At 41.5% G+C, this 23551-nt stretch overlaps 3 protein-coding genes across 3 annotated transcripts; all 3 read right to left on the bottom strand.

The window, feature by feature from the left end:
* Positions 1-3693: 3693 nt before the first annotated feature.
* hoxa2b (homeobox A2b) lies at positions 3694-5189 on the bottom strand. The gene is made up of 2 exons (XM_074683859.1): positions 4811-5189; positions 3694-4379 (listed from the first exon to the last, which is right to left on the bottom strand). The coding sequence occupies exons 1-2, from the start codon at positions 5172-5174 to the stop codon at positions 3709-3711; spliced, it is 1035 nt and encodes a 344-aa protein (XP_074539960.1). The 5' UTR covers positions 5175-5189; the 3' UTR covers positions 3694-3708.
* A 6334-nt stretch (positions 5190-11523) lies between these two features.
* On the bottom strand, positions 11524-22949 carry hoxa11b (homeobox A11b). The gene is made up of 4 exons (XM_074683261.1): positions 22337-22949; positions 21114-21339; positions 12217-12737; positions 11524-11762 (listed from the first exon to the last, which is right to left on the bottom strand). Exons 1-4 carry the CDS (start codon positions 22947-22949, stop codon positions 11524-11526), a joined length of 1599 nt encoding a protein of 532 aa, XP_074539362.1.
* hoxa10b (homeobox A10b) lies at positions 15024-17079 on the bottom strand. Its single transcript, XM_074683487.1, has 2 exons — positions 16290-17079; positions 15024-15374 (listed from the first exon to the last, which is right to left on the bottom strand). The coding sequence occupies exons 1-2, from the start codon at positions 17077-17079 to the stop codon at positions 15100-15102; spliced, it is 1065 nt and encodes a 354-aa protein (XP_074539588.1). The 3' UTR covers positions 15024-15099.
* Positions 22950-23551: the final 602 nt, after the last annotated feature.

Here is a 23551-nt window from a genome sequence, read left to right as displayed (position 1 = left end):
GTTGTTTTTAATGGCAGGTGAGATGATCCACTCTGATTCTCAGAGTTTATATAGGAAAGTTAGGAACGGAGGAAAGTGACGATTTCTTTTCATGCTGAAGTCAAATATGGCTGATTGTGACAGCTGTTTTTCTAAACAAATAAATAAATGAATAAATAAGAATTTTAAGATGGCCTTCAGAAAACATCTGACAGTGGATTTTGATCATGTTTTAGTGTTAACAGATTTGATTGTGTGTAAATTTAAAACCTTAGAATATAAAAGAAATTCAATAGATTTACAGGTACTTAGTTATCTTTTTTTTTTTAATTAAAAAATTCTATAAATGCCTTAAATCTTTTCAAATCCATGGAAGTGATATCTGAGAGTTTCTTTAATGTTGAAATTTATTGCTTTTTTCTTCTTACTATAATGTTTTGTCAACTTTAAACAAAGATCATGGTGGTAATAATTTTATTTAACATTGAGAGTGACAAGCAAGTGTTAAATTAAAGCCAAGTTTAGCTTGAAAATCAGGCTGTTTATTATTAACACTGAGGTCACTTAACTATATCTTGCTGATGAATTAAATCTTAGGTATTAGTAGAAAATTTGACTTAGGATGGTGATAAATGATCAGGCTTTCTTTTATGTTGACTGATCCCTAAATTTAGAGAGGGGAACAAAAGTTAAGGTACTTTTTGACTGCAGGAACTAAGTAATGTTTAATGAAATGTTTTTTTTCTACTACAGGATCTAGACTGTAAATTTAGTTCTGGGGTTACGGCTCTACTTCTTGGGTTCTACATTTCAAACCACCAGGAACTTTTAGAGCATGAACTGCAAGCTGAACCTTTCTGATTGGTGGAGCTGTGTTTTTATTTCATCCGCCATCCACAACAACATCACACAACTGTGATTCACTTGGGTTTGATATCTCCAATAAAATCAGTTTCTTTGGGCCCGATAATGGGACTATGTCTCTATCAGCTACTGGGTTTATGGTTTAAAGACTGACCCTGTGACCTGGACTTTTTAAGCTGAACACATAGTAGATATCAAGTTTACAACAGCTGTTGAAACACAGACAAATTAATGGAGGAGTGGTATGAGCTGGTGTACAGCTCTTACCCAGCACTGGTAACGCTCATGTTTGTGGGCTCATTTAATGCGTTTGTACTGGACAATCAGAGATAAACATTTTGATTCAACCACTGCACTCTGAAACAAAAAGCACCGAGGTGAAACCTGTACCTCTTAGTGTATTCAGTGAAAGCAGCCTCTAGTCACATTGTTTATAAAAGTGTCAGTCATTCATTACTCATCTTTTGACAGCCAGCATCAGTCAATCCAGAGTGAATGGCTGGGCCTTTGAACTGTATACCCTGCTGTTGTCATTGAGGAATGAGGGAGTGCAGCTCTGGAGGGGCTGTTTGAAAGCTGCAGCTTTTACTTCGGCTGCAGGTGGTGAAGTCTACCTTCTTTAGTTTCTGTGCAGCAGTACACCCACATAACATCTGTTTTTTTCCAAAATGTATTAAGAGGAGGACATATTTGTTTGGATTCTGCGCAACAATTATATGATAATAACTCAAATACTAAACCCTTATATAACAGATTTAAACTCAGAGGAACAAGAGCTTCATATTAAACACATTATGCATACTTGTCTTTTAATCTGATTATATTCTACCTACCATGCTTGTTTCTGCACACATTTCCTGATGTCACTTCCTGTTCAAAGTTATCTGCATAGCCAATAAATTCCTCAGGCTTCTTCTCCTCTTTCAAAAACCTGACCCCCTTCTGACCTGGTTGCAGTTCCTCCCAGTTTGGAGAGGAGAGGAGGGACAACTCAACCTTTGACCCCTGAGTGTGTGTGTGTGTGTGTGTGTGTGTGTGTGTGTGTGTGTGTGTGTGTGTGTGTGTGTGTGTGTGTGTGTGTGTGTGTGTGTGTGTGTGTGTGTGTGTGTGTGTTGGAAAGAGAGAGTATGTGAGTGTGGGTTGAGGGCAGGATCTGCAGGATCTTTTCTCTTGATGGTGCTTGTTGGATATGTTTGGATAGTCCATCAAACTTTTATATAACCACAGCCGTTACACAAACAATGTGAATATGTGACCAACTGGATAAGCCGTTAAACATCAGTGAATGTAGGAAAGATGATTGAAATAATTTATTTTCATCAGAAAAATGAAGCAGAGTACACCTTTCTTTAAAAAATAAGTGTTTTAAAAGAGGGAAGTTATTTGTGTTTAGTGAAGCCTGTGGCTCTGACATGCTCACAGTGGGGTCTTCACATTTCAAATGAGCTCAGTGCTGCAACGTCACACAAGCCCACGTCAGCCTCATGGGCTTTCAACAACCTTCCTTTAGTTCCTGTTGTTTATATGATCACAATCATATGCCAATAAACATAATCTAACCCTTTTGTCATGAGGAGAGAGAACAGCACAAATTGTATGGAGGCTAAATAATCTCTGAATATTGCAGACTGTGATGTGAAATATTCTTGGTTCAAATTTGGTAGAGAGATATTACCTTAATCGCTTATATATATAGAGAGAGAATTTTTAAAGAAAAAAAAAACAGAAGCCTTAACGAGAAATGTGATAAAAACAAGAAACCTTCGAGTTTCCTTCTTTTTTCATTGTTTATCACTTTTCTTTTACATCCAGTAAAGGCTAAGCTGTCCAGTTTAAGGACTACACATGAAGAACGTACACAATAAAAAGTTTTTTTCAGTATTTGCACACATGTGCTTTTTATTCACTAAGAGGAAAAAAGTTTATTTAATATATTAAATGCATCCTGCTGTTTAAATAAATGGGCCAATGGGTTTTGTTCTTTACAACAATGCAGAAAAAAAAGTTGTTTTTTTTTGTCTGCTGCTTCATAATAAATTTTTTTTTTTTTTTTTTGAAATCCAGAAGAATTCTTAATTCTAAAAAGATCGTATTGCATTACTGATCAGGCTATAAAAAATCCCCCTCGGTGCTGTGAGTTTTATAGGCAATAAAGTTTAATTATAGAGCCAAGAAAAGTCAGAGCTTTTGGCCTGACACTCCAAGCAGGGAATTCTAACTGCAGATGTTCCAGAGGAAAAAAAATCATGCGGAGGCAATAAATCTCTTCCTCTGGTCAGATAAATCATTAAGGTTCGAACTATAATAAAGATCGCGCTGAAATGTTTCAAGTTTGGTGAAATAAAAACAGAAACACAGTAGGATACCTGGGCACATTTAACATTAACGTTTTTGTTTTGTTTTTTAGTTATTTGTCCGTCCTGTGGATTATTTAAGTGGAGTTTGGATAACATAGAAACACGAACATAAACTTTTACAGTTATATGAAAAACGTAGTTCCTAGAATAAAATCCTTCTTAGTATTCTTTATTAAATACCACAAGAAACTGACCATGATTACGGTTATCAACTTTTTGGTTAATTTCTGAAACAGGCAGTGAAATTATGCTTCTTCGTGTACACACAGTTAGTTAGCTTTCCAAACTTAGAGTGAAGTAAAACCAAATCGCGTTGCTGATCAAACGAGATGATGTTTTATTCGAACAAAAAAAATACTGCGTATAATTCATACAAAAATATATTGTATCAGCTGTCTAAAGGGCTGGACTGGATTCATTTCAACTTACCTTTTTTTTTGTAAGATAAGTTTATTACCCCCATCAACGCTACAACTACAACAATAACCTGGGAAGAAATAGCCTCGCTTCAGTAGCTCAGGTTCTGTAGGTCAATTGTTGTGAGAGTTTCTGAGAAAAGGTCAAAATTTTGGGACGATAAGGGCAGAGGGCTTTGTGTAGAATCTGACAAACTGGGAGAGAAAGAAGAGGACAACGTTGGGAAAATGTGGAAATCCTGCAAGCAGCCGTCCAGGCTCGGGGAATGGTCGGCATTGTCCGGGCCTATTGTCGGCGCGCAGATTGGAACAGTGGGAGCCGCGTTTGGAAAATGTTTCAGATTTTTCTCATTGCTGTTCAAAGGCGAAACGGCTGGGCTCTGGCGCCCTGCATTGTGCGCGTTGTGACACTGTTGTGCAGTTGAAGTGTTCTGCTGGAAAAACCTCTCATCATCCATGAAAAAGTCATCCTCCGGCCCCTCGTCCTCGTCGTCCAGGCCCGCGTATTTACCCTCACTGTCCCGGTTCTCTTTGCTGTGCGTTTGCCTTTTGTGCTTCATCCTGCGGTTCTGGAACCAAACTTTCACCTGCTTCTCACTTAAATCCAGCAACACGGCTATTTCCACGCGCCTCGGTCTGCACAGGTATTTGTTAAAGTGGAACTCTTTTTCCAGCTCCAGGAGCTGAGTGTTGGTGTACGCGGTCCTTAGCCTCCGAGATGCCCCTCCACCGCCAAGAGCATCCTCTGGAGCCTCTGGGGAACCTGAAAACAGATGCCAGAGATTAGTATTTAATCACAGAAATAGAAAACAAAACATTCTGTGTATCTGTGGTTCTTTTTCCAGTGAAACTTATGGAGAGGGTGAGGACTGGGGAGATTTATGGGCCCCGGCAGGATATGACGGGTCTGCGTGGACAGGACAGCACGGAGGGTGAAGATTAATGCACGTGCCAGCCGCTGGCCCGTGTAAGAATCATCTATCACTCTCCATTACTGTCAAACATTTACACTCTTACACTGCATCACAAGGCAGCACGTTACTTGATGAGATCACGCATGTTTAAATCAAAAATCCTGTCCTGGCCAAAGGGGACACCCACTAGGCCCGGGACGCAGCTCCCTTTTTGCAGGGGGGAAACCCTCAGACAATGAGGAGCCTTCTAACGGGGAGGTTATTAATCATCTTGTCTTGCCTTTGGGGGAGAAGTGAGGAGGCGAGGAGTCGGTTGTTGGAGCAGAAATTTGGTTTCTCTTGATGCTCTTCTTCTCCTTCATCCATGGGTATTCCGGGGGTAGAGATGCAGCTTGCACCGGGCTGCAGCCTTTCACAGCCGCCTGCTGCTTTGAGCGGCTGTGGCGTGGGTGGACGCCTGGGTTGAGGCCGGGGATGCTCTGCTCAAAAGGAGGAGGAATCAGTGTCGAGTGTGAAAGCGCCGAGCTCTTGATTGATGAACTTTGAAATGCATCCCCGACAGGGTTAGCGAGGGATGTCAGGCACTCAGCGAGCGATGGCTGGCTGTTGATGAAACCACTCTCTCTCCCAAATTCGTAATTCATCTCCTCCTGGTTGTCTGGAAAACTCGGAGTCAAATCAGATTAATTAGCGATTACTTTCCATAAACTCCTTATCTGGAAATAGCCTTATGGGGAGACCTGTATGCCATAAAGTATTGCTTTCATGAGGACATGGTCGGAATTGGACCGTGCTGCTTGTCACATGATTGCATCTGCCCAATGACAATTTGGGTTTTTATCAAAAGGAGCCACTGTCCCCTGTGATTGATCGAAAAAGTCGAAGGGGTAACGCCTCATTCCAGGGGTAGGGGGGTGCTTTATTTACACATTTTTAGGGGGTCAGTTTGTACGCTACAGCCCCCTACTCTGAAGAGAAAAGCACAGAAAGCCGTGCCTTCTTTTGCGCGTTCACGCAGCGCGTTATACGCGTGAGTTTGAGGGTGTCGCACGGGCGCGCGCGCACTCCTATGGGCGCATGTTCTCTGTGCGTTAATTTCCAGGGTGGCACTTCACAAATCATTTCAGCAGTCACATTTGCGTCTTATAACGACGCCTACAGTCGTTATCAGCGCCAGGGTGTTAATCTTCTGCGGATTTTTTTAAGGGTTTGCTTTGAGAGCAGGGCTGCACCAGACATCCAGCAACATGTCCACCCCTCCCCCTAACTTACACATACACACTTCACATATGTGGAGAGAGATAGTTGAGAATTCCTTGTTACTAAAGTTCTGTCCAGTGTCCTCCGCAAGCATATTCTATTATAGTCAGCGTCACACTTTACTTAGAGAAAAACATTTGACTTACGGAATGTAATAGCAGGCATTATCACCGTATAACCGTTTAAAGCTCAGTGTCCGACCCTCTATTTCATCTGTTTTATTTCGCCTGCTGTGATATTATTGAGCTATCATCCATACACTTCAGCATTATTGGCTCTAACATGGCGGAGGGAGGGGGGTGATTTGCCACTGTGGTGTGAAGCAGAGGAAAGGTGGGGATCTGATGGCTGTTTATTGCTCGGGCTCTAAACAAAGAGCCCTGGTAGCCTGCGCGTGATCAATCTTTCTCACCCAAAGGTCTGACAGCTCGCTGCCCTAAGAACACATTTAAACCATCTAACACTCCCTTAGATCATACACGGCCAGGAAGAGGACAGTCACTCCTTGGGTTTGGCTGGAGGAGAAATTTTCGATACACAAATGTGGGGATTTCCCTTTGGGAGCTTGGATGAGACGCACGGCCATTGCGCATGAACCTTTTTTTTATTTGACAATTTAATCATCAAAAAGTGACACTTGGAGCCTTGTTCGTATTGAGGACTAAATTATACACAGAAGAAAGCAGAGGACTTGGTCAAAGGTTCAAAAACGACCGGAGGAGCTTTAACATACGTTCAGTTGTTTGCTTAGGTGAGTGGGTGTTGGCATTGAGCAAAATCCCATTCATACCTCATACCTTTCAGCCCGAGAGAACACCTTTCTCTGGCAGGGTGGGTTTTTTTATTTATTTTATTTTTTTTTTTAGAGAAATCCTGTTTTACCAAATGTTTTAAAATATTAATTTCTACAGCCTCTATTTGTGTATTTGCTTTATTTTAATGTACGATGATGTTCTGTTATGTATGCTTTTTACAGTTTATCCTGATGAAGTCTGTAAAATGATGTCAGATGATGAAATAGTGTTGAAGAAATAACGAATTATTTGTTGGTAATGTGTTAGATTTTGATTAAATCTAACAAATACTTTCTACAGCAAGTTTTTAATCATGCATGCATTTTTTCTGCTAATACAATCTAAGGGATCCTCATTATTTCAAGTTTCTCACTTGCCTTTAAATCATGGTGTTTTACACAATTATAACATGTCCAGGGTGTGTAATTTAGGCAGGATGAAGTATTGCAAGAGCTCTCACACAAAGAAACAAAAAATGAAGTATAAAAGTATAAATTGATAAGAGCTAAAATTGCATTTTGTAACTGAGCTGATTTTTTCCCCGCAGCTTCTCAGTTATGATTTATGATAACTGTTCTTGTCAGCTCTGGTCGGATATCAAATCCTAATTTTGCAGCACGTTTTGAGCAGACACAGACACGGGGGGAGATGTCTGGATGAGCTGTGCGCACGAGTCGCGCGTTTCCCGTCTGTTCTGGGACAACAAGGGACATCTGGGAGGCAAGCGGGCCAAACCGCAACCACAGAGGACTGCCGAGGAAGAATCAGTCACTACATTTGTACAAATGATGCTGAAATATCTGTGAGTGAAACAGAAAGAGTAAAAAAAATATTAAAGCAGATGTTCTTTTATATTTATATGAGGTGTTTAAAAGACTTGATGTTTCATTTTGAATTGAACGGATTGCATAAATAAGTGTATTACATACTTATTACATGTTATGTAGCAGCTGCTCGATGAGGTAACTCGAATGGAAATGTAACTGATGTGTTTTAAGTGTTTATTCGATGTGTTTTCACGTCGTTGACACTATTTTATATCATTACATCAGCCCCAGACTTGGCAAACATTTAGTCCTTCTGGAAAACATTTACAAGTGTGTGTGTGTGTGTGTGTGTGTGTGTGTGTGTGTGTGTGTGTGTGTGTGTGTGTGTGTGTGTGTTTGTGTGTGTGTATGTGTGTGTGTGTGTGTGTGTGTGTGTGTGTGTGTGTGTGTGTGTGTGTGTGTGTGTGTGTGTGTGTGTGTGTGTGTGTGTGTGTGTGTGTCCAGGAAACAAAGCGGCAGCAGCAGCAGCAGCGTTCCCGTCAGGAATTTTATTTTATTTTACAGGTTTATTTATTGAGCCGCCTGGAATCATGGGAAAATTTGACAGATATCTACTCCAGGCACGTTAAAGAGCCGCAAATCAAACTCCGGTGGATGCCGACATGTGCAGATCTATAGTGATAACTGAAGGAAAAAAAAATACACAAATCACAGATACGATCATTGTGGGAGATAAGCCCCTGGCTCTAAGAAAATCAAAGAAGACGTGATAATAAAACTTGTGTGATCACAAAGAACACAAAACATACTGCCGTTACACTCTTTCTGTTGTGTCTGTCAGTGTGGCCTTTATGATACAAGTGAGTCAGAGTGTAGTCAGATATGTGTGCCTACACAAACTGAGGACACGTTTGACACAGATTTCACCCTGATTTAATGTAAATAAATAATAATAATAATAATAATAATAATAATAATAATAATAATAATAATAATAACAATAACAATACTGAAACCTGGAATTAATATGGGTTGCTGCAGAAATACGCCAACTTTTTTAGCAGCTCATAGGAATTATTCATTGCAGGAACCAAAAGAGACTACTTTCAAACAACACCTTTTTGCAGCTAACAGCAGACGCCATGTGGTCCTGACTTTCCTCCCCTGAACGTTTCCTCCAGAGTTCACTGAAGGCCTCCTCTCTCACCAGCAGTGTCATGAGGTCTGATGTATGGGGGTTGTGAGAGGTCACCTTTCTGTTTTCCTGCTGCACTTCCTGCCTAACATGGAGGAGACCCATGCAGACACAAGCGACGCATTCTCAGAACATATGTTTTTATATCATGTCATGGAGCTCAGATGTGACATCTTACATGTTTTGGAGATAAAGAGATGTCAATCATGTTGATGTTTTCTGCCTCTCCCCAAGAAGAAAGTTCTCATGAAAGGCATGTAAGCAGGGGCAAGTCCAGGGGGGCTGTCAGGGGTGGCACTGCCCCCCTGAAATTTTACAAGCCACAACAGGTGCCAGCCAAAAAACGTAATCTATGATCCACTGCTGACCTTGTCAGATGAGGAATGACTTTACAAAGATAGAAAAGCGAGAAAAGTTGAAAATACACCAGTGAAATAAGGGTTTTATGAAACTTGAATGTTGGTAAAAATTGGTAAGAAGAGTAGAGACATATATGAAAACTATCTATTTGAGTGTGTGTGTGTGTGTGTGTGTGTGTGTGTGTGTGTGTGTGTGTGTGTGTGTGTGTGTGTGTGTGTGTGTGTGTGTGTGTGTGTGTGTGTGTGTGTGTATACTTATTACCATGCACAGTCAGTGCCCCAGGTTGGGGCTCAGAAAATGGACATGATCATGAAGGGCTTACCTGAGAAGGAGGAAGAAATAAAGGAGTGTTTACAGGTTTTGGTCATCATATGGAACCTTTTTCGTTAGCATGTGGCTCTGTTTGGGTTGTAAAAAAAGTGATGGTATACCTCAGAAGTGTATGTTTGCATATGTGTGGATTATCATATGTAATATCTCTTTTTTTCCTCCTATATAGATCATTTTGTTGATATAAAAGATACATTTGCTTTTCTGTATTTAAAGCCAGTAACATAATTAGATGGGAACATTCAGCATTATGTGATGATCACACACGCAGGTATTCTTCTCAACTAATTAAAAGCACAAGGTGGAGTCATTTGAAAAACGTTTTTGTACTTTTCTTAGGAGCAGCAATAAAATTTGAAGAATCCCTGGCCAGACTTTAATGAAGTAAGGATCTATCAAACGCAATTTATGCCACTGATGATGATAAAGAGATACAGAAAAGGCAACACAGCAGGATGTGATGATCTACTAGAGAGACGGCACAAGAGGTGCAGGTCTGTAATAAATAGGGAGTGGCTCACGGTGGGCCCTGAACGCATCATCCAGTTTGAGAAGTGCAAATGAGCCTCTGGCTCCACCTGCTGGCGGTCAGGGCGCAGCATCACAGAGACCATGATGATGATTTCTTTTTCCTCTTTACAGCTTTTGTTCTCGCTTTCTCGTTTTATTCTCTCGCAAAAAATGCTAAAATACAGTTTTGGGAGGGGAGACATTTCAACATATCAGTGTGCAGCATGTTGTGCCGTGTGTTGGTGTTGAGCTCTCTGGCGACAGAGCAACAAACGGAGGTTTTTACACTCAGACAGTCTAATTGTTGGTGGACGGTCGTAAAGTAATTAGACGTTTTAGGACAGACTCATCTGCCATTCTGACACAGCCTGCACCGCCTCCTTCTGCTCTATGTGCGACTGTGTTTGTGTGCTTGTGCTTAAACCCTATCTGACAACAATCTCACATCTCTGACTGTTAACCTGGGCCCTGTTAGAAAAGCTGCCTCACTGCTGTCACGGAGCCTCTACATGCTTTGCTGTTTTCACACCTTATAAACAGAGGAGGCTGTGGTTGTGGTTTATTGCATGGGGGCATCCAGTCTAGTTTGTGGGGAGTTCAAAGGCCGAGAATGTCCTACAAAGTAGTTCTAAAACACGTGTGGTGATTCGGACGAGAGGAAAGTGCAAAATGAGCGATGAAAACTGAACCGTGCGTCTCTGGACGATTCATTTACTCTGTTGTAAAAATCTGGAATTGTTGCCAAAGTAGTCTGAAGTTGATACTGGTAATTTTTTGACTAGTCCACAAAAAGAAAACTTAGTTTAAACTTTTTTGGAGGTTTCTGCGGCCTTGTCCCCGTAGTCTCAGTCTACATTCAACTGTTGGACAAACGGAACACCTCGGCCTGTGAAGTTTCTTTTTCAAATTATTTTTTTTATGTTCCTCAGTGGCCTTTTGCTGTCATTATCATATTGTAATAACATATTTACAACGCTACATTTTTTTTTTTATTATTATTATTATTTTTAAATTCAAACGGCAGTTGTCCTTCGTGGGAGAAAACAAGGCGTGGACGTGCATGTCCATTTAAAAAAACACGCACGTACTAAATGAAAAAAGCAAAGCATGACTAATTTTTTTCTGAAATTATTAATTCATATAAGAAGATTAAAAATAAGATCTGACGCTTCTGTGGACGCCCAACTTGTTTCTATCTTTTTAAAAACACAACATGGACGGATCATCTAAATGAAGTTGTCACTCACAGATTCACACTTAAGACAATTATATTGCTTAAATGTGAAATCAATAGGTTTCAAATTTGAGTCAAATTGTTAAAAACGTGAACACGTTGTAATTGTGTGAAGTGCCATACAAACTACTCTTTATTCTAGATGAAACGACGAGGTATTTAAAATATTTAAAGTGTGCACAGTCTTTTCACATATGGATTCAAACCAAACATTAAAAAAAAAACATCTAGATTTCAAAAACTATAAGTTAAACAACGCAAATAGGTAGCTGAGAGACATTCAGGTAGTCCAGGATCATTACATGCAAATAACAAATCTTCTACATATAGCCCAAAACATTTGTGCGCCAAAACACAGAAACCACATCTAAACACTGACGAGACAAACATGAACACGAGATGTTACAAAACCCCAGCTTTGCTTGAACAACACAAACTTTACAACAACATGTGAAACAGGCCAGGAATATTAAGTACAGACCCCCTCCCTCCCTCCCCCTATCCCCTCGGCTCTAATACAGCATCAGTCCAACAAAACCCAGATTAACTGTTCCTCCGCCGGTCTTTGTTTTCCTTCTTCATCTTCATCCTGCGGTTCTGGAACCAGATTTTCACCTGTCTCTCGGTCAGACTGAGGAGTCTCGCTACCTCGTACCTACGATCCCTCGGGAGGTACATGTTAAACAGAAACTCCTTTTCCAGTTCGAGTATTTGGTGCTTTGTGTAGGGGCAGCGCTTTTTCCTGGTGGGCTTTGCGTGAAGCCAGTTGGATGATGGGTTATCTGAAAATAGGAGTTAAAAAGCTCTCAGAACGGGAGGCCAAAACAAAAAGAATACAGAATGAGTAGGACGTGCTGTTCCTACAAATACTATTATTATTATTATTATTATTATTATTATTATTATTATTATTATTATTATTATTATTATTATTATTATTACTATTGTAGATTAGTTTTTAATCTGATGATGAAATTCTAACCAAATCTTGTCAATTTTTCATTACAAAAAATAATTGTTGTTGCCAACATGGCGATTGTGTTTGTTTTATGATTCACCAGGGATTCATGCAAGTAAACTGTAAGACTATTCTACTGTTTAGGCCTCACATAAGTACTTTAAATGTACCAAACTTGGTGTAATTTCGCTATTTGTTCACATCCTCGACCACATTTTCATTTCTTCTCAGCTTATCTCAGTATGTCTAGAACATAACGGTGACACTGTGCTGCTTACTTGTTTCAGTCTCCCCCTTCTCCTCCACTGACGGGCTCTCCTCCCCAGCGGTTTCAGTCAGGCTTTCAGTCTCACAGGGGATCTCAATGAGAGATCCTTCGTTTCCAATGTCAGACAGAAGAGGTGTGTGCGTCTCCAGAGTTGTACATTCAGCACTCCCAACCAGAGGCTCCGGTTTGATCTCATAATGCATGGTTGTCGATGGTAATCCCGTCAAACAGAGGGACGCGGACACTGGATCCAACGCCCAGGAGCGCGTAAACATGCCATCGCAGTCTCCACTAGTGTAATGGTGATGAATGTAGGTCGGAGCGGCTGTGTTTGGAGGGTGGGCCGCGATTGGACTCCAAGATCCACCAAAAATAGAAGATTTGGCCTGCAAAGGGCACGACTCCTGTCCGCCATATTCGGCGAGCATCGCCTGCTCCACCCCTGCAGATGATGAGAACCTCGGTGCCATGTCTTCCTGCTCGGGAAGAACAGGCGAGTCAATATAAAAACTCGTTCCCAACGTCGACATTGCACAAAAAGATACAAGAACGGGCGTTTTAAAGACCAAAGACGACGAGAAAAAAACGATTCATTGCATATAATGCGCTGCTTTCTGCACCAGCGAGAGGCTCAATGCGTCCAGTAAGTTGAACCTTGCCCAAGCCTGGATAGGGCGCCCCAAACACGTGACCGTGGGACAGAACAATAAATAATAAATCAGCCTGCTGCTCAAGTAAATGGCCACCATTTTTCCCACCATATTTTAATAGCAAATCCCCGCACTTTTATTGGGGAATTTTGCGTTTTATTAGCAATAAATGTTATGATTTTTGTCAAGAGATCCCTTGTTGGCACGATCGAACACAGACGCGATAAAGAGGGGAGCAGGGAGGAAACACTTTCAAGAATGTAATTGTGAAATCCCAAAGCAATATTAAAATTGTACATCGATAAAATACGTTTTGATTTTTTTTCAACATTAAAAGAAAACGTGTAAATTAGGTCGACGTTTGAAGATATTTGGGAACTAATTTTTAATATCCTGATGGCTACTAAATTGAGCATTCCAAGACTCTCAAAACAACATTAATTAAGGAAGTGTGTTTGAAAAAAAAAAAATCAGAACTCAGTGTGGATAGTTTCCAAAGTGCACATTGCAGCGTCCGCAGTGCTTTTTCTGCAGCTTTGAAGGCAATCTAAAACGGAAAGCAGGGCGAGGCTATTTGGGTGCAATATAACAGTTCTTTTTTATCACGGGCAATTGGGTTGTTTTTCTTCAGGTTACAACCTGGCTGTCTAAACTAAATATCACCAATAAAGCTCAGCCTTTGTGTCCTTTCTCTGGCGCAGGCAGACGCATCCGGCATTTCCTCCGGCGAGGCAACTGGCAGACTGCAATGATCATAACCGAGGCCTTGTCAGTCCTTTCTCCCTCTGCTGGACTTATACAAGGCTTAATCCTTTCATTTCCTAGCCTACGGATTCACTTCCTGCTCTTTGGCTGACATAGGACGCCCAAAATCCTTTACAAGGGAACTTTTAAATTCAGACTGAATTTTTTTGGAGCTCAGTTTGCACAAATATAACATCACAAACGTTTATTTTGCGCACATAACAAAACAGTTTGCACGATTTGAAATATCATGGTTCTGATTTCTTTAAAGCAGTCTGGGCCTAAATATAAATAAAGACGAGGAATTACGTTAAGAGATTCACATTTCATGATGCGATGAGTTTTACTGAGGTAATCAAGGCAGTTTCGTGTTGTGGGAGAGATATGATAGCCCAACAACATGAGACTACCTAAACCACTCCACAGCCCGCTCGTCTCTCCAGGAATATCGTGTTTAAACGTGTTTTTGTTGTTGTTGTTCCTGAATTTATTCTTCAAAATGTGCAGTCGTTGCGTTTCTTCGTGTCCGATATACAGAAATATTTACAGGCGCACAATATAACGCTCCTTTTGGCTTCATTCACTCTGAGGATGCGCGAAAATTCTCAAATGGTTTGCAAAATTTGAATTTTTATTTTTATTTTGTTTTTGTTTTTTGTTTGTTTTTTTTTGTTTGTTTTTTTGTTTGTTTGTTTTTTTTGTTTTTTTTTTTTTTGAAAAAAAAAGAAGAAAAAAACAGGGTTATCCGGTTTGTACAACGCGAAGAAACTTTGTCCAAATCACGGATAAATTAGAAATTAACCGTGATGAAAAAAATTATAAATGTCCCTGGGTTCTGTTTGGTATAAATATGTCAAAGACAAGAAAAAAACAAGTGTGCGCAGCCGCAAGACATCCATTACAGGCCTAAGCTATGAAGGACATCACCCTCTACTACTGCAATAATATTTACTGTTCACAAAGCGGAGCAGATCCAAAACACTGAGACACATGCACTGCGCTGCTGCCAGCTGCAAAATTTAGGCAGTGCGCAGCACAGCTCCCACAGTCTGTCGCTCTGAATGAAATAAGAAGTCTGCAGTTGCAGGGATGATTTTATTAATTTGACCAGCAAAATGTGCAAATATTCACCAGACCTTTCAATGTTTTTAAGCTGTCACGTGAAGGCCTTCACGTAACTGTAACACAAGTATCCCAAGGGTGAGTCCAGCATGCAAAGTCCAGTGGTTCCCTCAGGTTGAATCTACAAAATGTACACTCCTGAAGCTCTGGAACATTGTAGTCACAGTCTGAACATTTCAAACACAACGGATCAACGATACAAATGGAGCCATTTATAAATACAGACATGAAACGAGAAAGAGCAACAATCAATAAGTTAGCAGTAGGGTCCTATTTTCCATGGACATTCTCACAGTTGGGTTTTGGGGGCTCTGCACAGGCGCCCTTGCCATGGATGGAGGAGGGCGCCAAAGACGCAGACAGACACACAGACAGTCTCATGAGAAACTGAAGTTGCTGGAGAGCTCTCGGATCCTGTTCTCTCGGCTCATTTTTTTCAGTTTCATCCTCCTGTTTTGGAACCAGATTTTGACTTGCCTGTCAGTGAGGTGCACACTGCGGCTGATCTCCAGACGACGCTCTCTAGTCAAGTACATGTTGAAGAGGAACTCCTTCTCCAGCTCCAGGGTCTGGTGCTTGGTGTAAGGGCAGCGCTTCTTTCGGCCACTCTTTGCTGTGAGCCAGTTGGCCGTGCTTTCCATTTTCTTATCTCCTGTGTAGAAGAAGAAGAAGAAGACAGGGTATTATTGGCAACAGGTGTGACAAAACACACAACACCTGGATGAAAGCCAAAATGTTGCCAGAAAATAATACAACTCATAAATCTCTACATATGAAATAAAAACTATTTTCCCCCACTATTTTAGTTTAAAATATATTTAAAATTCTGTTGTTTGAATTGACTCATATCACAGTGAAAAATTATTAAAAATCCATATAACGACTCATCCCTGTCTTGATTTTATGGACATTTCACGCATTTTACGCACAGCTACATATCTGTTTGGACATCAAATACAGCAGCAGTTCAGCATTTTATCAGAAACTGCAATTTGCCTCGTTAAGCACCTTTAACCACAATAGCCTGCAGCCAGCTGAACCTTTATTGAGACATAAAACAAAGCCTGTGCACAGTGCTGAAGTTACAGCAGGGCCTTTGATGAAGAGACACCTGAAACCAGAATCCAAACGGGGCGGATTGGACTGGCCTTGTTGTTGCTCTACCTTCAATTATTATAAAGCTTTTCATTTATAAAATGTAAAATGTGTGTAATATGCCCTTTGGTAATCTTAGCATTAAAAAGTTGCATTATAAAATTAAACATTAAGGCTGCTTTGAAAAAAATGTGCTAAAGCTCATCTCCAGCAGTCTATCTGTTGTTGAAACAGCTTGAGTAGCTTTGATCTCTGCTCTGATTGGCCACGTTCAATTTCGTCTCATGTCTGATAAAGCTGTAAATACTCGATAAACGCGCACCTTTGTGGCTGACTGTTGACCCAAATATCAATATTCGAGCTAAAAATAACACGTCATACCCACAAATTCCGTTATCCTCAAAATTAAACCTGCTTTTTGTTTGCAGTCTGCTTTGTTTGCAGCGCTTGTCTGCGCTTGTCTGCTCTTCACCTTTGACGGGCTTCTCTGGACAATCCGCTCTGCAGGTCTCAGCAGGCTCAGGGGAGGATGAGCCGTCCGAAGAGATCCGACTGTCCTCCTCTCCGGCCGGGACGCAGGGTGTAGGGACAGGCGCCTCCTCGTGGCTCTCCCTCCGCTCCGGCTCAGCAGAGGCAGGCTGAGAGGCAGACTGAGAGGGCTGGCTGTCTGAGCGCGCAGCTCTCTGCAGGCTAAAGTGGTTCATGTTTGGCTGGACATCTTGGTACAGCCTGCTGGAGGACGTGTAAGTCTGAGACAAGCGGAAGTAGCCCGGGACCGGTAAGGTACTGCCTGTGACTGGGCATGATGAGCTCGAGTAGGAAATGTCATCTACCGGTGCTCCTTTAGGACATTTGTCAGACTCGTAAAGGCAATACGCGCTCTCCTCCTTTATGCTCGGGGAGAAGGAGCACTGAGGCATATGCTGGCCGCTGCTGGGCTGATCCACTCGGCACGATCTCGAAGTTTCCAGCCACGTTTCCATCCCTTGAACATACGGCGCAGAGGACGGGATCACGCTTTGGCTGACTGGCTCGTTATTGCGCTTACCGATCCCCGGGAAACACGAGCCACCGGAGAGTCCATATGAATATTCCGACGCCGGTGGCAAATACACGCCGTTACTTTGGTAGTATGAACCACTGTCGGTTCTCACGTTGATTAGAGAGTCCACGAAAAATGAATTTCCAGCCTGGTTGTTGGGGCATGTCATCGTTGTGGTGTAATTTGACGAAGGATGAAGATAGCCCTTTCTGGCTGACATTTCTTGTGCAAAACATTGCTGAATAATTACTGATACTCACGCTTCTCACTGTAGCCTGCAGCCAATTAAAACAGCAGGCGACCAAAGACTCCTCCCAGTCCGAGCAGGCAACTCCACTGTGTCAGAGATTTAGTTTTAGGCTAAAGTAAAGAGAGGACTGACGGGGGGAAAGTGGTGCATGAGAGGCTGTAAGGGAAAATCTTTAAATCTCACATTCTGAGCCTCGATCACCACCTGTAAGCCTCGAACCAGCTATGTAAATTTATAACAACAACCCGCTTGACAACTCAGTTGCTGAAAGCTGTCTCTAACAGTTATATACAATGCAAAGCTTTATGGCCACTTTTACAGCACTGTAAAAATGAAGGGTGGCTCTGAGAAGCTCAGGGTGCATCAAAATCCTAAAGGTCCTCTGTGACTCTTTGGAGGAGAAACTTTTAACCCTTCTTGTTCTGCCTCCGCAAATATCACAGGGATATTTTAACATTCCTCAAAGACTGACCAGGGGCAGAGTGTTTTCACTAATCACATTAGCAAAAACATCCGCTCACTTCACGTACTGGCTTCTATCTTGTCTGGCTGGGGTGTGATTATTGGAATTACAAACGTGGCGATTGCGTCCAGATACCTTTGACTCCACAGAGCTGTTATGAAGGTGGAGAACAGGCCTGCTGCAGGCAGCACAGCTGAACAAAGCCCCAGAGCTATCAGTCCCAATGGTCGCCTAACATCAGCTATACTGCAGAAATGATAGATTCTAAATAAAAATAAAGCATTAGAAGTTGCTCAACAGATCTTATGAATTTGAAAGTGTATCAGCACCTTTAGGTCCAGATTCCTAAGAAATAAACAACACAAACACGCAAAGCCAAGGTCTGTGTGCGCTGCTCTTATTCAGTCGTGTACGCATTTTAAAATGTATCTCAAGTCAAAACTTAAATTATTATGCAAGAGGAGTTCAAGTGTTTCTTTAATTTTATTTTAGGTTCATTTATTCTTAAGTAGACATGTTCCAGATACTCACCATGTTTGTCTTGCGTGTCAGTCTTTGTTCCTCTCCTGTTTGTGTTTTGTTTTGAAATTTTACCCTTTATCATTTCAGTCAAAGAAAGTCTGAAAAATATAGAAACTATAAACCCTGATTCGATTAGAAAACATGTTAAAATACCACTACATTTATAGCACGGACAATCTTATATTGTGTATTATTATTTGTGTGAGGTGAAGGTGAATGGTTGCATTTAACATGAACAAAGACATAACAATGACCTACAATGTTTTCCATCAAAGTGTTCAGTGAGAAATTCGTAAAAGATAATAGGACACATGGATATCGTAAAAAAAAAAAAAAAGTAAAAACAAAAGTTGTTTTCCCGAACTGCTGCCATAATGAAAATAAGATAAAAAGTCATATTTCAGTCCATGCTGTCTAGAAAACGGCGCCGGTAGGGTTAGAAGCTGATGACTGCGGCCTACAGATTTAGGTCAGCAGTAAAATGTCTCCTAAGGTGAGTTCACCCTGAAATATAACATCAGCCAGGCCCTCTGTCTGGAGCCTTAAAGTCTACAAATTAGAGTTATGTACAGATATTTAATATGGCGTCAAACCTGCGGCAGTCTGCAGCCTCTGTGAATGATAATATTCATTAACCCTTTGGACACTTCCTGTGATGTTTCAGTGGGCGCTGTGGGTGAGCTTTGCTTGTATTATTAACATTATAAAACTTTTCCGCCTGTTATTTTACATATATTCAAATGAATGTATAAGTTTATTAAAATTAGTCAACTAATTTGAAAGCAAAAACGTTATTTCTCAGGGCGCAGGCATGAGCACTCGCTGTTATATTACCACAGCAAAGCAAAATATAAAAAAATAATATAGATATAATTTACATATCCTTTCACTGTTTAAAACAGCACCTATTGTGCATTATTTCCTGTATGACGGATTTGAATATGCAATGTGAAACGTGTAAATCCAGGTCCTCGTGACGTCTTTGTGTGTACATTTCTGCAAACTTGCTAATCTGCAACCCGGGAACTTGGGCTAAAACTGATAACCTGATGCTTTAAGGACAAATGAATGTTTTTTTTTTGTTTGTTTGTTTTGCTTTGTCACGGAAGATATCTGCACGTGGCATGAAAACTTCAGTTCTTCTATGGGGTCTCTACAAAAGTGTACAGTAAAATATACACACACACACACACACACACACACACACACACACACACACACACACACACACACACACACACACACACACACACACACACACACACACACACACACACACACACATCATAGTGAGTAGCTACTTTGGTTAAATTCCTACCTGAACAATGAAATCCCGCAGTGAGGCGCAGACATATTCTAGAGCAGCTGAACGTCGACCCAAACTTCTTTTATATCTCAATTCACGGCAATGACATTGATCTGTGGAGCGCCACCCAGTGGCCACAAATGAGGCCTCCTTAAGTAGCCACAACACAAACGCAGGCTATTCCGACCACGGTAAGAAGCTGAAACGAATGACGCCGCAAAGGTCCGTGGACACAGGCTTTGAATGCTCCCAGCCGCTGTTTTCAGCCCCTTAGTCACAGTTAATAACCTTGGTCTCAGACGCTTTATTGCACTACACTCCAAATGCTCCAGACGAAGCCGCATTTTATGGCCAAGTTACTGGAGCAACTGGGAGGATGTGCAGCAATCAAAGCGGAATTCCTGGGAGCCTCACAGGATGCACGCTATAAGGACGGCATCAGGGCCCTTATTAGCTTATGGCCGGTCATTCAGCTTGTATTCAGGGGCCTGGCGGTGGACATGGTGTCACCTGAACACTGTCCTTGGCCACCTCTTTACGCGCAAAGGCATCTCTTTGCCACCTTTTGCAGGTTCATATAAATCTCCACGAGCCTGGTTTTCAACCTTTAAATTTAACAACCCTAAATAGCCTGAATAAATATTGTGAAGATTGTAATCTTGGAGTTGGTTATCATGTGTATATAACTACACAGTCTCCCCCCAAAACTATCTAACTTCTAGCTTTCAGCAACTTTTTTTTTTTCCAAGGGATGATTACAGAAATAGATTCATTTTCGCTGCACAGAGGTGCCATGTTACACCCTCATGCAGTTAGCTCAGCAGACAGTTTCAGTTCATATTAGGTCAGAAATGGTCCTTGACACAGAACTGAATGAGAACTTTTTGTAATGGATATCAAATAATAACTACAGCGGATCTCATTTCCAGACACGGAGTATAAAATGCATCAGACCTCTACATCATTCACCCGATACCATCCACGTGTTTGTGTTTAAAACTATATATGAGATCCGGTTTCATTTGGCTGTATTACCCCTTTATAGGAGAATAATCCAACTTTACAGCGAAGAGATCAACAATCGCTGCCACAGAGGGTCAGATGTTGTACAGCAGCTTTTAATGGGCTGGTGTCAGATGATAACTTTACTCATCCAGTAACTATGCGGCACCGACTTAATTTTTTGGGGGGCCGGTTGACCAGTGCCAACAATGTCAGCTGGGATCTGAAAGTGATTGCAGGGCACACAAGCACAATTTTTCCAGTCATAGGCGTTATATTTGTACAATAAAGTTAAAAGATTACGAAAGAATGAAGGACACGGTACTTGTTGACAAGATGTCTGGCCACAAAAGTTGTGCGTTGGTTTAGTCGAAGGTAATGAATAAAACTGTTTTTTTTTCTTGTGTAATTAAACTATACAGAGGAATTTAGACACAGCTGGTTTTATGCGTAGGCACACCATTTGCGTAACAGGTACAAAACTTTGAAACTGTTGAAGTAGGGAATAATAATAATAATAATAATAATAATAATAATAATAATAATAATAATAATAATAATAATAATAATAATGTGTTTAATGACAAAATATTGCATAAATAGTCAAATTCGTGATGAGGTTTGGCACATTCTTTCCAGGTCAGATATGGATTTGTGTTGCAGAGTTGTGTTTGCATTGTTGGTCGTTAGTCTCTGTTCGGTCTCTATAGCAAGGGGTTTGTGGTGTAGTACTGTAAACGGTCTCTGTTCAGTTTCTTCTCCTTCATCCTCCTGTTCTGAAACCAGATCTTCACCTGGCGATCAGTCAGATTGAGCATCCGCGAGAGCTGCAGCCGCTTCTCCTTGTTGATGTAAACGCTGAAAAAGAACTCCCTCTCCAGTTCCCTGATCTGATATTTCGTGTACGGACATCTCTTCTTGCGCGCCTTCTGGCCACCTGAAAGATGGAGAAATATATTAAAAAACATTAAAGGGTCAGCTCATGTTTTCACGTCACAATAACACTGAATTATTAGTCTGATTTCCTGCTTGATGCAGCCGCGCTGGTCTGAGCTGAGCTGAGCTTTGGAGTTCAAGTGTTTGCATCCTCTCAGGCCTGTAGCTCTCAGATCTGTAAACCAAGCCTGGACTTGATGGAGGGAAACGTAAAGGATAGCATGTCGGAAGTTGTGAAAACCTATGTGAAATGTGTAAACTCATACTGGCTGGATTTAAAGGGTGAGGGCCTTAAAGCAGTCATGGGTATCATGTATCTGATATGCTTGTATCGCGCGAATTTGATTTCACTGTGCATAAAGAGTTGTTGTTTCTGTGGAAGCGGGGCAAATGCCAGGGAAAGCAGTTGTTGAATTAAATCCTTACAAATCCAATGAATGTATAAATATTTATCTTGAAATGAGAAGCAGGGTTTAAGCCTATTTCTGGCGCACAGTCAGATGTAAATGCCTCAGCAGTTCACTGAAGCCAAGCCGGAATAAACCAAATTAAACATGTAAAATTATACATAAGAAAAAAAAAAACACTTTATGATAAAATTTACTTTGAGCAAATTAGCACAAATGCATGAAGTGGGATCATGCCTCTAGAGTTACTACAATGTTTTGATTGGGATTTAAATAATGGTTTAGAGATTAATTTTCCATGATAGTTGCATTAGCATGCAGGCAAACTTAAGAAGCAAAACTACGCAATGATCAGGAAAGAAAACAGGTAAGATCTAGCAAAACAATATTGAAAGACAAGCTTAATGCCAAAGTCTTCACGGCCAATTTCAATCCCAAGCACGTGATCTTGTCGTTTCAAACATAGTTTTGTTACAGGGGAAATCTGCAGGCCCTCCATAAACCTTCCATGCTTATAAAACAGCATATAAAACGCTTTAAGAGCAGCGCGTAAGATGTTTCTCCTGCCTGTGTTCAGCAGCTTATACTCACTGCTGCTCCTGCTCTGCTTCTCCTCGCTGTGTCCGGAGGAGGACTTGGGGCTGAAGCTCTCCGCCGTGTCCGAGCCCACGTTCACCGGAGCGGGGCTGGTTTTGGCTGTGTGTCTGTCTGTGTCCGCCGCCGCTTGTGCTGTTGGCGTTGTGCTGTTCTCCGCGCTCCCGTACGCGGTGTCGAAAAACTGGTCGAAAACCTGCGGAAGGACGCCGTTCCTGCCAACACTGCCGTAGAAGCCCCCGGGCGTCGGCGTGGTGACGCTGCTGGAGTGGCTCGAGCTGGAACTGCCTTTCAACAGGATCTCTCCCCCCCGTGAGGTCGGGGTCGTCCAGCCATCCCTGTGCGCGATGTCCTCGGTGTAACAGTGCGTAAGGCTCCCCCTGCTGTGATGCCATTTATTGGAAGCATCAATCCCATAGTCCCTGAATGCAACATCTCTCACAGACGGGACCTGTGGCAGCGCTGAGGACTGGTAGGGGTATGTCACGGGGCAGGAAGACTGGCTTTGGGTTAAATAGTGAGGCAGACCCGAGAAGTCTGCTCCGGACACGTAATAAGTGCAGCTCGGTAAATACATATTAGAGGCAGGGATCCGCTCATCAAAATCCATATTCTGTTGCTGGAAAAACGCACCTATAAAAATCCGCTCATAGTTCCTCCGCGCGCTGCGCTCCAGTCACTTTGAGGCGGACTGTTGGAGCAGAAATCCTTAGACGTACAAGCTGACGTGGGGATCCATCTCTATCCATTCCTGAGGGCCAAAGCCATGTGACCACTGGCACAAAATGACAGCTAGCCTACGCCTCAACGTGTTGGCTATAAGAGTCAATGAGTGTATAAAGCAGACATTTGGCTGTATGGGGAAGGAAAAATACAGTGAGGGAATTACGCACAGACATGGTTTATAATATTCTGAAAGGAGTGAATATTTTAGTGCTTTTTTCTGTTGTGGGCCTAATTGTATCCCTCTTTATACAATCAGGGTTAAAGAAGTCAACAATGTCACAAAGAAAACCAAAAACTAAGAAAACTATCCAGATTTTACAATACTTTGCCTGAAAACGCTTAATACTTTTGTATCTTTCGTGGAGCTAACCCTCACCTTAACCCTAACCTTCACCTCTGTGGAGACTTTTCGAAGACAAAGATCTTATATGTTTAAAAGGGACAATTTTATGCATTTTACGTCTATTTCACTAAATTTTGGCTTGT

Source organism: Halichoeres trimaculatus, unplaced genomic scaffold, assembly GCF_033239565.1.
Source record: "Halichoeres trimaculatus isolate MK-OKI-2021-1 unplaced genomic scaffold, fHalTri1.1 fHalTri1_scaffold_12, whole genome shotgun sequence".
Lineage (NCBI taxonomy): Eukaryota > Metazoa > Chordata > Actinopteri > Labriformes > Labridae > Halichoeres > Halichoeres trimaculatus.
This window is presented reverse-complemented; position numbering and strand designations above follow the sequence as displayed.

Bases quoted from the DNA above. Each gene is read 5' to 3' on its own strand.
- hoxa11b (XM_074683261.1), bottom strand. From the start codon at position 22,949: ATGGATTTTGATGAGCGGATCCCTGCCTCTAATATGTATTTACCGAGC. The intron at 12,738-21,113 runs GCTATAGAGACC...ATCTTTTTGTGC, and splicing joins TACTACACCACAAACCCCTT to AATGTCGACGTTGGGAACGA. The intron at 11,763-12,216 runs GTAAGCAGCACA...TCCTATTTTCAG, and splicing joins GAAGGGGGAGACTGAAACAA to ATAACCCATCATCCAACTGG.
- hoxa10b (XM_074683487.1), bottom strand. From the start codon at position 17,079: ATGTCAGCCAGAAAGGGCTATCTTCATCCTTCGTCAAATTACACCACA. The intron at 15,375-16,289 runs GTGAAGAGCAGA...TCTTCTACACAG, and splicing joins TCCAGAGAAGCCCGTCAAAG to GAGATAAGAAAATGGAAAGC.
- hoxa2b (XM_074683859.1), bottom strand. From the start codon at position 5,174: ATGAATTACGAATTTGGGAGAGAGAGTGGTTTCATCAACAGCCAGCCA. The intron at 4,380-4,810 runs GCAAGACAAGAT...ATCTGTTTTCAG, and splicing joins TCCTCACTTCTCCCCCAAAG to GTTCCCCAGAGGCTCCAGAG.